The sequence below is a fragment of the Euleptes europaea genome, chromosome 6 (assembly GCF_029931775.1).
Source record: "Euleptes europaea isolate rEulEur1 chromosome 6, rEulEur1.hap1, whole genome shotgun sequence".
Lineage (NCBI taxonomy): Eukaryota > Metazoa > Chordata > Lepidosauria > Squamata > Sphaerodactylidae > Euleptes > Euleptes europaea.
The window spans coordinates 57,525,170-57,539,372 of record NC_079317.1 but is presented as its reverse complement, the minus strand read 5'-3'; the positions used below and the strand labels follow the sequence as shown (position 1 = coordinate 57,539,372).

Sequence of the window (14,203 nt, the reverse complement as noted above, 5' to 3'; positions counted from 1 at the left end):
TCATAATGGTGTCTGCCAGACTTATGCTAACTTAAATGACTATCCATTTGGGCATCTGTTTCAAGGATCAATACTTTACCCCTTATACCTGGAGCTGCATGTCTATTACATATATGTGCTCTTCACATGGTACTGTGCCAGATGCTAAGCCTTATATTTTTGGCTTAGCATCTTTATAAGTGCAAGTATGCGAACTGGAGCATAAAAGCATACATTTCCAATACATTTCCCATAGTATATAATGATTTCAGGCATTACACTTCAAACATGAGAACTTTCCATAGGAAGAAATTACAATCCCTTATGCTTGGGAGGTTTTGCCTTGGATTCGCTGCTCTCCAGAAGCACATTTCCCTCGCTCCAAATCCTCAAAACTCAACAACAAGCCCCCGTGCAGAGTTCTGAGAATTGGGATGGGGAAGAGGTGCATCTAGAGAGGGGAAAACCCAAGTCAAAACCTCCCGGGCACAAATGGCCGTGGCAAAAAGGTGCGACTTTGGGCGAAAAGGCGCGGCCGCTTGAGCCTCCTTTCTTCCCTGTTCCAGCCAGGATTCAGCCAGGATCGAACGCACCTTCGTGCTGGAACAGGGAAGAAAGGAGGCTCAAGCGACCGCGCCTTTTCGCCCTTTGACTTCCCCGCCTGAACCAAGGCGGCGCTGTGCGAGGACAGCGAACAAGAGAGCGCTTCCGGCGCCCTGATGGCGAAGCCGGGCGCGTTTCCGCCGGAAAGAAGAGGGCAGCTTCTTGTCCCGGAAGTGCGTGTGAGGAGAAGAGGCAACCGCCGCCGTGACAGATTTGGCCCTTGGGCGCCATGGCGGGTCGCGGCCTCGGCTCCTGCGAGCACTTGGAGCGGCTGCACGAAATCTTCCGCGGCCTCCGTCAGGAGCTGCAGGGCGCCCCGGAGAGGCTGCGCGGGAGCTTGGCGGCCGGTACGTGAGGGGCTTCGCCTGAGCCGTGGGAGGCGAGGAACGGTTACTGCGGCCGTTGCCGCTTCCCTTCGCCCCGCCCCCGCCCCTGTCGACCACGCCTGTCTGTCCTCCAGCGCCGCCTCCCTGCTCGAGCCTCTCGGGCTCGCCGTCTTTCCCGCTCAACTTGGCTCCTGGGATTGGAGCCTCAGTCTCCCAAGGCAGCCTGAATCGAACCTGCCGTCCAGAACCAGCTGGGCTCTCCGCCTGGCAAGGGTGTCGCTCCCAATTTACACAACCAGCTGGACTCCAGAAATAGAGAAAAAGGTTTTAAAAAACGCTTTATTCGAGCAAAGGCGAAGTCAGGGTTATAAACACCCGGAATCCAACGCACACCCACCCTCTCAGGTCTTTTATACAACTTTCACAAAAGGATCGCAGATTTTGCTAAGTCGCTTTTAGCCTGGTTTGGTTATTTTATTATAAGCACATCCTTCTGTCCATATTTGGGCAGTTGTCGCTCATCCTCCAGATGATTTTGGTCTAACAATGTGTGTGTGAAGTGCCGTCAAGTCGCAGCCGACTTATGGTGACCCCTTTTGGGGTTTCAATGGCAAGAGACTAACAGGTGGTTTGCCAGTGCCTTCCTCTGCACAGCAACCCTGGTATTCCTTGGTGGTCTCCCATCCAAATACTAACCAGGGCTGACCCTGCTTAGCTTCTAAGATCTGACGAGATCAGGCTAGCCTGGGCCATCCAGGTCAGGGCCGTCTAACAATAAGCAATTGTAAATTGTAATTTCTTCCATATTACTGTTGTGCGCCCCCCCCCCAGCCAACTCAGTCCCAGCACACTGTTTTTTTCTCTAAACTTGCTAAATTTTCAATAAGCATGCCACCCAGCACATATTTTCCCAGCAAGCAAGGAGCAAAGACCGAAAGTGCTAAGGTTGTGCTAATTTAACCTTTAACCCAAGATGGGTGTGCTCTGGCCTCTTCACTACAAACCTTTTCCTAGTAAAAAGTGAAAGTACTTGGGAAAGCTTGTTTGCCAGTTTCTATATTGCTAGTTTCTGCTGTTCATGGAAATGGAGAAAGGCTCGTAAAATGGCACAATCCCCCTGACTCTTCAGAAGGGCCTAAGGAGTGTTTGGAAATCGGAAGAAGGAAGTACCCTAAAGTGGCTTGAGTTTCAAGGCTGTGTTAATCCTGTAAAAAATAAAAAATTGCGTGGTGCCCCATGTGAACTTGTAGGGTTGCCAACTGGCTTAGAGGGGAAAAAATGCCCTGGGATGCTATTTACCTCCATGCTATGAAAAGTTTCACCTGTGCCTTTCCACATGTTACACTCCTCTTTCTTTAGACTTGTTGGCAATCCTGTGTCCTGGGCTACCTAAGGAAGATGCCCCCACATCCTGTTATCTTAAGCATATTCATTCAGACGTGAATTCCATTGAGAACAATGTAATATTCCCCTCAGAGGTTTCTCCAGTTAAAGTAGATACTTATAAATGAAGGAGAGGTATTCTGCAGTGGTTTAAAAGCTTTCTGTTTGTACATGTTTTAAGCCTAAATTGACAGGTTTTCAGGAGCTGGAAAGCCCTGCTCTCTTGCTACCTTGATTTTTGAAACTGCAAACAAACAAAACATCTAGAGAAAGGTTCCCCCCACACACACACACTTCATACACAGAGACGTTTTAAAACAGCATCACCTCTTCTTTTGCTGCAAGCATAAAACCTTACCCGGTTTATGACAGAGGAAAATGTTCAACATGTTGATATTTTAGTGCCACTCAGTGTTGCAATCTTGTATGTGCATCATTTTATATTAATTGGCAATCCTGGATCCTTTTTTTTTTTTTTAAAGCAACACTAATTTTGCACTCTCTCACTAACCTGATTGCCAATACAGAACAGGGTGGGTTAAGATTGTCCATATTAAGTGACATTAGATCAGAGTGTGTCCTTATTGAATGTCAGTCTAAAAACAGCTTTTTAAAGACGTTTGTTGGGCAGGAAGTTGGTTTAATAAGAAGGTATGATTTCAGTTGATATCCTGCTCTTACTCAAGGATCCAAACTGATACTTTATCCTCACAACACCCATGTGTGACCGGTTAGGCTGAGACATAGTAAATTCCTTCAAGCCTAATCAGCAAACTTCATAGTCAGGTGGGGTCTGAATCCGAGTTTATCCATGTTCAAATTCATCTTGTTAGCTTCTCCACCACTGTGGCTTATGTATGTATTTATTCACTTTTCAAAGTAGCAAACAACTTAAAACTCAGGCATGCAAAGGGCACCATCTGTACAGCAGGATTTTATCAGTATTGTTACAAATCAGATTGCAATTGGTTCTTTATACTGAAGGAAATTCCTGTTATTGCAAAGGATTATTCTTTAACCTTAATGTCCCAACTCCTTAGTGTAGATTGAATATAATAAAATTACTTTGTAAGATCAGATACTTCTTAGTAGCTTACAGACAGGTCATAATACTGGTAGGAGTCTCATGTTGGTTATCTCCAGCAGATGGTATAAGCAAAGGTATATTGCCTCTTATCTTGGACTTTCCCTTCTTAGTTTTTATGGCTGTCACAGATATAGCAGCATTCCATGAATTTTGTCTAATGATCCAAGTGTGTGTATTTTAAGATCCTGGAATAAATTTATTTTCCTAAGAAAATTACTTCAAAATTGACTTCAGAATTGAAATTGACTTCAAAAGGGTTTGGCATGTTTCCAAGTATGCTCATGATAATGTATATAGGATAACTAGGCCACAGAGGAAATACAGCTTTAGAGGCATTTGTCACGTGATCTTTCAAATGATGCTGATTTCTTAACAGTAGAATATCTGTTTCTAGTTTGGTATAAGTCAGATAACTTTAATCACACATGATCTTCAGAGCTCCTTCAGCCTTAAGAAGGACGGTGGCGGTGGCTCTCCTTCCCTCCCTCCCTCCTGTTATTTATTGTGCTCAAGTCATTTCCTACAGATATTTCAAATGTTTGTTTTGTTTGTACTACTAGTGACCTAGTGTAGTGTAGTTTCTCACTAGTGGAATAACACTGCTCCCAATTTCACCACATAGCTGTATGAAAAGAGAATATCCTGCTTGTGGAGTGAATGTTTTGGCATAACTAAATCAACTGAGATACAGCCTGACATCATGTTTGATATCATTCCTCCACTGTCAACATATTCTGACTCAATTCATAACCTTGTTTGTGCATAGACTTTTCAAAACATATTCTGTGAGTTGAGCAGTGGGAAAGATACTACTACATCTTGACCCATGTGGGAAAGATACTACTACATCTGCTTTCAGATGTGAGTATTGTCTTACTTTGAGCTCTCTGGTTTCTCTGGTCTTGGTACAGATCAGTCATTGTAGCATATATTCTGCTTCAGAGTATTGGGGAAATCCTTAGATGTGGATGAATAATCTTCCTTGGAAGAGAAAAGCTAGAAATCTTCATGACATGTTACTGTCTGCAGAAGGAGCCGCTAGGCTTACTATCTGAGTCCATATAGCCAATTTAATTGAGACATCGACAAACCGTTCGTATTTTGATCCTATTCCATAGCCTGTGGCTTGGCAGTATTTCTGTAAATGGATTACAGAATGTCTCCCTGAATTAATTTCTTTCCTATTTGTGAAATCCAAAATATTAACAATTAGAGAGATTCACATTCTAGAAATTTGCATAAATAATTTTGCCCCAAATAGTGGGCTTTTAAATATGCATGCACTTATTTAAGAGTAGGGCCACACATGGCCACTTCACACCTTCCCCAGCCAGTGATCCCATACATGACACTGAAGGCTCTTTCACACATCCTGAATAGTGCGCTTTCAATCTACTTTCAATGCACTTTAACAATAATTTTCAAGTTGATTTTGCTGTTTCACACAGTAAAATCCAGCTGCAAAGTGCACTGAAAGTGGATTGAAAGTGCATTATTTAGGATGTGTGAGTTCCACCTGAGAAGCAGGGACACATACATTCATCTATTGTGCATATGACTTGACCCCACTGCATCTATGTCAGTTCATGCAAGCCTTTCCCTTCAAAAAAGAGGGTAATGGATCGTGCAAAGTACACCTATGTAGGTAGAGCTGTTATGTGCATGCTTCCTGTCTTGCATTTTACCTGTTTACTTGCATAGAACCTGCTCTTCCCTCAAACTTGTAGGATCCTTGAGGGGTCTAGCCATTATGCTGAGGTTGAGACTCATGCTGTTTTATGCACTGATCATGTGCAACCACCAGTTTTCACAGAAACAAGCGATAATGAGAATAATGTGTGACTGTTGTGGAGTTGATTTGGTGAATGCATCCTTTGAATGCCTCTTGGTAGTGCTGAATTGTGTTAATTTTCTTCCTTTCAAAACACACCTTTTGTATGTTATCTGTTTTGTATTCTAGAGGAGAAGAAAAAACTGCTTCGAGAATTTGAAGAAAAACAAAAAGACGCAAATGAAACGGTAAGATAATAAATTTTGACTGGAGGTAAAGGAACCCCGATGGGCATAAAACCTTGTTAATTCTGATAGGGGACACAACATATTAGATTTTGAATAAATCCTTTTCTATGTTAGATTTTGTATTAACCCATGCCATGATTACACTCTGCCCTACTGGGAAGGAATGTTGTGGGAAAGGAATGCTGACAAGGAAGGCTCCTTGAGAAAATGCCAAAGGGAGCTTGTGTAAAGAACAGTATATTTTGCATAGATAGAAAACTTGAGGCACCAACAAAGATATCTGATGTCCATTGTTTATAGAACATCACAAAGCTAGTACAGTGCGTATCCGAAGTGTATGTTAATGGACGAATGTCCTGGAGTAATGATGACAATCTGACATCTATGCATATCTGTACAACACGCATTTCAGAGTGTTCACACATTTCAAAGAGACCCCAACTGTCAATGCATTCCCTGACCACATTCCAATATATTGATTATACTAACTCGTGTCATTAGTACATTTTATTATTATATTAAGCAACTGCTGTATGTCACGTGTGTGACATGATGTATTACTACACACTACCCAAAAGGTATATAAGATGACATTTTGCTTGTATTCGATGCTCTCTCCATTGGCAACCTTTGTCTTGCTAGTAGCAGCCTTTATTGTGCAGAATAAACTAAAGATTTACTTTTTGCCTTTGCCTCTGGTTCATTTTGTACTTGGACAAAGCACCAAGGGCCGAACCGTAGTGTAACCTTCGAGTGGCGCTAACAATTCCATTTGTAAAAAATATTGTCGAAGGCTTTCACGGTCAGAGTTCATTGGTTCTTGTAGGTTATCCGGGCTGTGTAACCGTGGTCTTGGTATTTTCTTTCCTGACATTTCGCCAGCAGCTGTGGCAGGCATCTCCAGAGGAGTAACACTGAAGAACAGTGTCTCTCAGTGTCAAGTGTGTAGGAAGAGTAATATATAGTCAGAAAGGGGTTGGGTTTGAGCTGAATCAAACCCAACCCCTTTCTGACTATATATTACTCTTCCTACACACTTGACACTGAGAGACACTGTTCTTCAGTGTTACTCCTCTGAAGATGCCTGCCACAGCTGCTGGCGAAACGTCAGGAAAGAAAATACCAAGACCACGGTTACACAGCCCGGATAACCTACAAGAATCAATTCCATTTGTTTTAAACAAGAATTTATGGCAGGGGGGTGCCAGTTTAAACATTTCTTCTGTGCTTTCCCTTGTGTGTGCTTTTTATTTCTCCCTACTGCATTTAGCAGTATACCCTGCCAAACCAAAATGAGTCCAGTGAATGGTTAAAGTTTTTGTTTTTGAACAGCTGGCTCCCATGCCATGTCACAAACTGGTTTTTGTGTGTGTGCGAACTGTTTTTGAATTTCCCCTCAAAAGCAGTTTTGCTGTGCAGCATGGGCAGAAGTATTCAAAAAAAATAAATCCAGATCTCCTTCATGGCACTACTTTTGTAATTCTTTGACTCCTGACCTTTATTTTTGTTGTGCTTATAAAAATTCTATGTTAATAGGGAGACTATGTACAGGAATTTCCACAAGAAGGCAGTGAGGATTTAATTCTCACTAAGGTAGTAAATCTGTGTCTGGGCTGCAGCACAGGAGTGGGGAGGAGTCACATGACTGAATGCGCCTCCATTACCTCCATATAGAAAGCCAGATGTTGAGGAGAAAGGTTCTAGCATAGACTTCTTCCTGACATGCTGGCTTTGTGCAAAGGGCGTCTTTTATGAAGGATCATTCAGTCACGTGAGCCCTCATCTGCAGTCTGACACACAGCAACCTAGACACCATTTTACCACCTCAATGCAGCCTGGACTCTAGTTAACTCTTAGCTTGGATAGAGGGTGCAAGTCTGGAGAACGGCTTAGATAAAGCTAAACAGGATGAGGCAAGCGAAGAGGGAAGATTAAGGAAATACTATGTAAATGTTATAAGGTTTTATGAATCAAAATTACTAACTTTCAGCCATCTTCTGATTCATCTAAATAGAGTACTGTGCTGTTAGAGCAAACAGTTGTTGAAAATGTATAGCACGGAAATTCTTTACGTCTTTCCAGATTCCACTATTTTTAATAGACTTCTGTGAATCACCCTCTTCTCTGAAGTTTGCTTATGTATGTATAAAACAAAAAGATGTATAAAACAAAAAGCCAAAATGATTCATTGTCTTTATTTTGTTGTTGCTGCTTCAGTGTCCTCATGCAAATACCTTTCAACTGACAGGGATTCTTTTTTTCCATTTATTTCTATTTCTGTCCTAGGAGTCTTCCTATTTTTTAGGATGGCAAAGACAACACTAGCTTGTTAAGTAGACTAGTACAAGACATACAATCACACAGCAGGCTGTGATATTCCTGGATAAAAAGTGTGGGTGAGGATAGTGTTTTCACAGCAGTGTTATACTGCTTGGACAAATTGTCAAGCCAAGTCTGAGCATGGCCATACTTCGGGTACACATGTAAACAAAGCTTTTGATGTTTTATAACATATTTAAGCTGCGGGAAATGGAAGAAGAACTGAAATTTGCTCCGGTGTCCTTCCAAAATCAAATGATGATAAAAATTCGTACTTATAGAAGAGACCTTGCCATGTTCCAGAGGAAAATGAAAAGTACAGATTTGGGAGTTGTACCGGTAGTACCTGGAGATAAAAAATATGGTATCTTTTCTGAAGAAAATCAACAAAGTGTGAGTATTAGATACAAATTTACTATATACAAATATTTTTTAAAAATTATAGTTGGCAAAGTTCTTCTGGTTTTTGCTGCTTTTATGGTTGATTTCACTGGACTCTGACTGGAGCAACTTTCTGTAGGATTGCACTTCTAGACATTTAAACATTACTGAGATTTTTCTCTAGGTGTTGTAAAGCCTCTTCCACGATTCCCTTCCCCAGTGTCAACTTTGAGCCCTTTGTTTGGCTCAGTAACAACTTGGTAAGATTGTTTGTCCTACAAAGAAATTTTTACAGCTACTCTGTTTTCCAATATATATGGAGCCCAGTGAGTTCAATCGTCTTCCAAGACATAGGAGGATTTTACTGCATGTCAGGTACAGATGTGTGGTGAAATTGTCAACTATGTTCATTCCTGCAGGGCAACCAACTAGTAAGGAGTAATTGCATATAAATTTAGGTGCATTGAGGCAGGAACTTCATAGTGTGTGGAGGCTGCCTTGGGCTCCTTCATGAAAGCTATGCCAGCTGGAATGACAGCACCAGATATTTTTTATCGAAGTACACAAAATTCCTTCACAATGCTTTGAATACAATTTAATAATATATCTGGTTTTTGACCATAATATCAAGGTGCAGCATCCAAGATTTTCCTTGGTTTGTAAGGTCAAAACTCTCACCAAAGAAGCTAGGAGCTGTTAAGCTTGGGTATATTTGAATTTACAGAATGTTCACAGGTTAGCAGAATGTTTCTGCCCCTGCGGGTGGATTGTTTATGATTCCGTTGCGCTCTTGCCCAACCGTGTCCTGCAGAGAAGCTTTGATTTATCAGGCTGGTGACATGAAGAGTATTCAGGAAATGGAAGGCATACATCTTCGTTCTATGCTGAATGAAATGTCTCCTCACCCTCTCTTAGGCCAGTGTGGGATAGGGGTTTGAGTGTTGGACTAGGATCTGGGAGACCAAGGTTCAAATCACCACTTTGCCTTGGAAGCTAATTGATGAACTTGGGCCAGTCACTGTGTCTCAGGCTAACATACTTCACAGGGTAATTGTTGTGAGGATAAAATGGAGAAAGGGAGAACAACGCTGTAAGCAGGTTTGGGTTCCCACTGGGAAGAAAAGCTGGGTATAAATATCCAAATAAATAAGTAATCCTTGACTGCCATGATACAGTGATGAAAGTAGGATATCAAACCATGGTAGCCCTGGGATGGGCAGTTTTTGTTGGTATAGCTGTAGGACAATGTATGTTTCATTGTTCTTTATCAGTAAATTGTGTGTATTTTTTATCATAGAAATGTTTTGTGTGAAAGGTTCAAGCCAGGAAATTCCACCATCTGGAAAATGTCTCTGCCTTTGTTTCTTTTAGTTCCTTTTAAAAATGGATTACAAGCTTACCTGGTGCAGGTGTTGTGGTATTTTCCATCAGGGATGGTACATACAGATCTCTTAGCTGTATTAAAGTTTACAAAAGCACACAACAGATATCCAACATTTTAAAACTACCTAATAGTTGGAACATTCTGGCAAAGTAGATACTGTCACTCATTTGGAAAGCTATCAGCCTTTCTGTAGTCTTCTGAGAAAATTTCAGAAGGTACATTTTTTTCTCTGCCTTTTAAGTAGATCTTAATTGCTTTTAGACTCAAGTACAGTCTCAGAGGGTGCTGCTGCTTCAGGGAACAGAAAGCCTGAACCGAGCTAGTCAAAGCATAGAGCGTTCACATCAGATTGCTGCAGAGACGGATCAAATTGGTACCGATATCATTGAAGAACTTGGGGATCAACGGGAACAACTGGAACGCACCAAAAGCCGTGTAAGTGCAAACAGTGCTGCTGTAAAACAGTAGGGTCATTTTGTGTTGGTCTGTTGCTGTTTTTTTTCCCCCTTGCCGTCAAGTCACATTTGACTTATGGAGATCCCTGGTGGGGTTTTCAAGGCAAGAGATGTTCAGAGGTGATTTGCCCTTGCCTGCCTCCACGTGACAACCCTGGTGTTCCTTGAAAGACTCCCATCCAAATACTTGCCAGGGTCGACCCTGCTTAGCTTCTGAGATCTGATGAGATCAGGCTAGCCTGGGCTATCCAGGTCAGGTCTGTTGCTTATGTTCATGTTAATACATGTCAATTTAAGAAGCAGGAATGAAAAAAAAATGTTTTCAGAAATTAACCTTGGGGGAAAATTTGATCATGGGCAAAAAAATAATATGAAATAGACCTGAACTTTTTACTCCCAGGTTTCCTTTTCAAAATAAAAAAACATAAAGGATTATTTTCTATATGTTTGCACTGTATTAAGTTACCTTTAGAATACCGCCCCAGCATCATTTTGTTACATTTAACCTATTAAGCTGTCCAGTTTAGCTCAGTGCTGTGACTACCAGCAGTTCTTTTAACTGAAGATTTCTAGAATCTGAGCCTGGGGTCTTACAGACTGTGAGCTGCAGCCTTTCACGGTTGCGTCCAGGTTTCTGCCAGATTAGAATCAACTAAAATGTAAACACATTTTTGGGAAACTTTATTCTATAGAACTTATATAAAACAAATGAAAACTTAAGAGACTTGGTCAGTATTCTGTATTGTCCCATGTTTGAGAGGACTCTCATTCTAGGAGTTTTTGTGCGCTGGATTCAACATGTGATGCGATGCCTCATTCTGTTAAATTGTTCTGTACAGCTTTGTGCTTGAAAAGATTTTGTGAGCATTTTCTTTACATTAGATTCATAGTTGGGTATCTTTTGTAGTCTTTAATGACCATCAGACCAGAAATAGTGAGTCAGATCCTACCATTTATGAGCATAGTTTCACAGGAGTCCCATGTGACTCCTGAATGAGACAAATGGGACTCCTGTGAAACTACTGAATAGTTTGATTCAGCTCAAACTCAACCCCTTTCTGACTATATATTACTCTTCCTACACACTTGACACTGAGAGACACTATCCTTCAGGAAAAAAATTACCATGCAGCATGGGGAGGGGGGTGATTGCTGTAAGCACCTTTGTGAATGTTTGCTGTACAAGCACAAGAGGGGGCAGTCCATTCCCCCTCCTTACAGCAATCACCCCCCTCCCCATGCTGCATGGTAATTTTTTTCCTGGAGGGTTCCCCAGCCCTCAGCATTAGGACTTCAGGTATCACTGGGGAGGGGGGGATGCTGGGGTAAGGGGAAAATTGGGAGGGCCTGCTTCTGCACACTCCTTATGCTCCCAGAGGGTAGGGATCCTGCTTATTATTTTTGAAGTTGTGACAAGCCAGGCTCTTCTGTTCCTGTGCTGGTAGAAGAACAGGACTCTGCACTGGTTGCAGGTCTGAGAAAAAAGGACAGAGTTTGTGATTACTGGGTACAACTCATTGTAGAAAAAGGCATGCTTTAATATCTTATGGATGGTGATGATACTCTTGGAAGTGTGGGGACAATGAAATCTCTGAAGCCTAAAGGGTGGCTAAATAGCATTCTGGTGAAGATGGATGGGATGGAGGCTTTAATGCTGTTCACATCTTTGTCATTATCCAGATCAATTAATTTATGCACATGATTTATACAGGGTTGCAGGACCAAGTTTGTTTTAGAATATCAATTGTTTGAACATGAGTGTTAATGTTAATCTTTGAGCATGGGATACAAGGAGCCCTGATGAAGGATGTCTAACTGTGCTTAAGACATATTAGCTTGTATGAACGCAGAAGCAGTATAGATATGAAGCCCAAACACTAATTGAACTCCTGCATGGGAGTTCTGTTTTTCCCTTCACAGTGTGCATGATGTTGCTTATGACTAGACTGCTGTTTGCAATTTAAGAATGTAAAGTGCAGCGTTGTTCCTAATTGCATGTGCGTTAGTCTCACTGTTGACCTATTTGCTTAATTTGTTACGCTTTCACTTGGGTGCTAAAGTGCATCTCAAAACCCATCATGTTCTGTTCCTTGGACAAGCATTTAGAATCTAACATGCAGCTCTTTCTTTTTAGCTAGTAAACACAAATGAGAACTTAAGCAAAAGCCGGAAGATTTTACGTTCCATGTCAAGAAGGTTAGTAAGATTATAGTTATTTTGAGTCTCTGATCAGAATCTCTAACAAAGCATCTAGGAAACAACCAATTTAAAGTTGGCCCCCACTGATTCATAACAAACATTTGAATTTGTTAGTTTACTAAGGAACTCTTACAGCCATAACTGAAACCTTTCTAAAATTGGAGAAGGATATAGTGTTGTGAGAATGCATTGGCCTTTATGATAGGATGCCCACAAAAAGAATCAGAGTTGGAAGGGACCACCAGGGTCATCTAATCCTACCCCCTGCACAATGCAGGAAATTCACAACTATCTCCCTCACACAGCCCCAGTGACCCCTACTCCATGCCCAGAAGATGGCCAAGATGCCTTCCCTCTCATGATCTGCCTAAGGCAATAGAATCAGCATTGCTGGCAGATGGCTTGGAGATATCAATGATTGGAGACTAATGATTACAAATTAAGACTAGAGCAGAAATAACAAATTAAGGTGTTAGATTTCATTAGTGGGTAAAGTTTCTTAGTAAGTGAAAGCACATGGCTAACAAACTAAAGGCAATGTTCTGAAAGTATGGCTTCTATTTTACATAGGGAAATACCAAAGGGATCTTTCACTACATGAAAAATATTTATATAAATAATTTTTCAGAATCAGCTATTAGTAAGAATTACAAGACATTAGATTCTAAATTCCAAAGAGGTAGTTTGCACATTAGACTAACAAGCTTTCATGGACTTGAACCCACTCTGAATATGATTAAATAATACACAGTTCACACATAATGTGAAACCATTTATTTATTTAAGTTATTTCTGGACCACCTGGAGAGCTACTCAAGGCAGCTTATAGCAGATTTAACCAATAAAAATAACCAATCAACAGAACTGAATCATACAAACAACCTAAAACCAGCATAAAGAACACAACAATACAAGAGCAGCAAAAACCTAAGGAAAGACAACCTATAGAATCTACAAAATAGATCCAGTCAATAAAATAGCTACAGAACAAAAACAGAAGCAGGTAAAATGGCCAGGAGAAAACTCAACTAAAAAATGTTTTGTTTTTAACTATGGTTTGCTTGTCTGCAAGCCAAATCCTGGTTTCACAGTCATTCAACTCATGCTTGTTGCATTTGTAAAGGAGACTGCTGGTGCAGTGGTTCCCAGGCTGGGGATCCTGGGAGGGGGCACAGAGTTATTGCAAGAGGTCTATGAAACTTTGTGGTGCTCTAACCAAGCTTAGCTGTAAGCCTGGGGAGTATAGGGGCATCACTGGTGAACAAACGAAGACACTTTTGTTGGCATGACGTGCAAAGCCAGTGTTAGGGCTAGCTGTGGTTAGTAAACCAGTTTTAAACCATCATTCAGATCTTAGTTTAACAACCCAAATTACACTAACCGTAGTTTAGATAAACCAAGATTTTAATGTAACGCCTGAACTCAGCCACTATGTTGATAGCCTTCTTGAAGCAAATATTTCTTTTGTCACTTTTTTTGCTACAGACTACAAGATTTTGGAAGTTTTACATTAGCCCTTTTTTAGTCTACACTTCTTTGAGGTCCTTTCAGATCACTTTCTCAGTAACTAGTTCCTAGCTTTTTGCAAAGAATCCTGTGACAGCTTTTGTAAACTTCAATATCAGTTCTTCCCTTTGTTTCTTCCCTCAGCTTAATTGACTTTCCCTTTCTATGTACAGATTCTCTGGCTTTTAAAAAAATTAACATATAAAGATACTTTACTCAAAGCATATGGAATTTGATTCTGCCATCTCACCTTAGTAAGACTGCCTCCATCCCAGTCAATGCCAAATGGATTTTTAAAAAATCATATACATTCATTAATGTCTCGTTTTTCCTTTTAGACTCATGACAAACAAACTGCTTCTCTCGGTCATCATAATTCTGGAAGTAGCCATCCTGGCAGGCATTGTCTACTACAAGTTCTTTCGCTGAGCTTTCGAGACAGCTCTCTGCCTTTATGTCTCCCATCATCTCAAGGACTATATACAGACATTGCCAAGCAGCAGCTCTTTGACAGAGGCTGGAAAAGGTAGATTATGCAATGCGGGTGAAAGACTGTAAAGGT

The 14,203-nt window shown here is 41.1% G+C and overlaps 1 protein-coding gene across 1 annotated transcript; it reads left to right on the top strand.

The window, feature by feature from the left end:
* Window positions 1-807: 807 nt before the first annotated feature.
* On the top strand, window positions 808-14,176 carry VTI1B (vesicle transport through interaction with t-SNAREs 1B). Its single transcript, XM_056851422.1, has 6 exons — window positions 808-929; window positions 5,339-5,397; window positions 7,918-8,109; window positions 9,743-9,916; window positions 12,071-12,132; window positions 13,980-14,176. The coding sequence occupies exons 1-6, from the start codon at window positions 812-814 to the stop codon at window positions 14,068-14,070; spliced, it is 696 nt and encodes a 231-aa protein (XP_056707400.1). The 5' UTR covers window positions 808-811; the 3' UTR covers window positions 14,071-14,176.
* The last annotated feature ends 27 nt before the right edge of the window (window positions 14,177-14,203 follow it).

What these genes read in the sequence shown, in the direction of transcription:
- VTI1B (XM_056851422.1), top strand. Translation starts at nt 812, where the DNA reads ATGGCGGGTCGCGGCCTCGGCTCCTGCGAGCACTTGGAGCGGCTGCAC. An exon ending in AAAAAGACGCAAATGAAACG is followed by an intron (nt 5,398 to 7,917) that starts GTAAGATAATAA and finishes AACATATTTAAG; the next exon opens with CTGCGGGAAATGGAAGAAGA. An exon ending in TTACGTTCCATGTCAAGAAG is followed by an intron (nt 12,133 to 13,979) that starts GTTAGTAAGATT and finishes TTTTCCTTTTAG; the next exon opens with ACTCATGACAAACAAACTGC.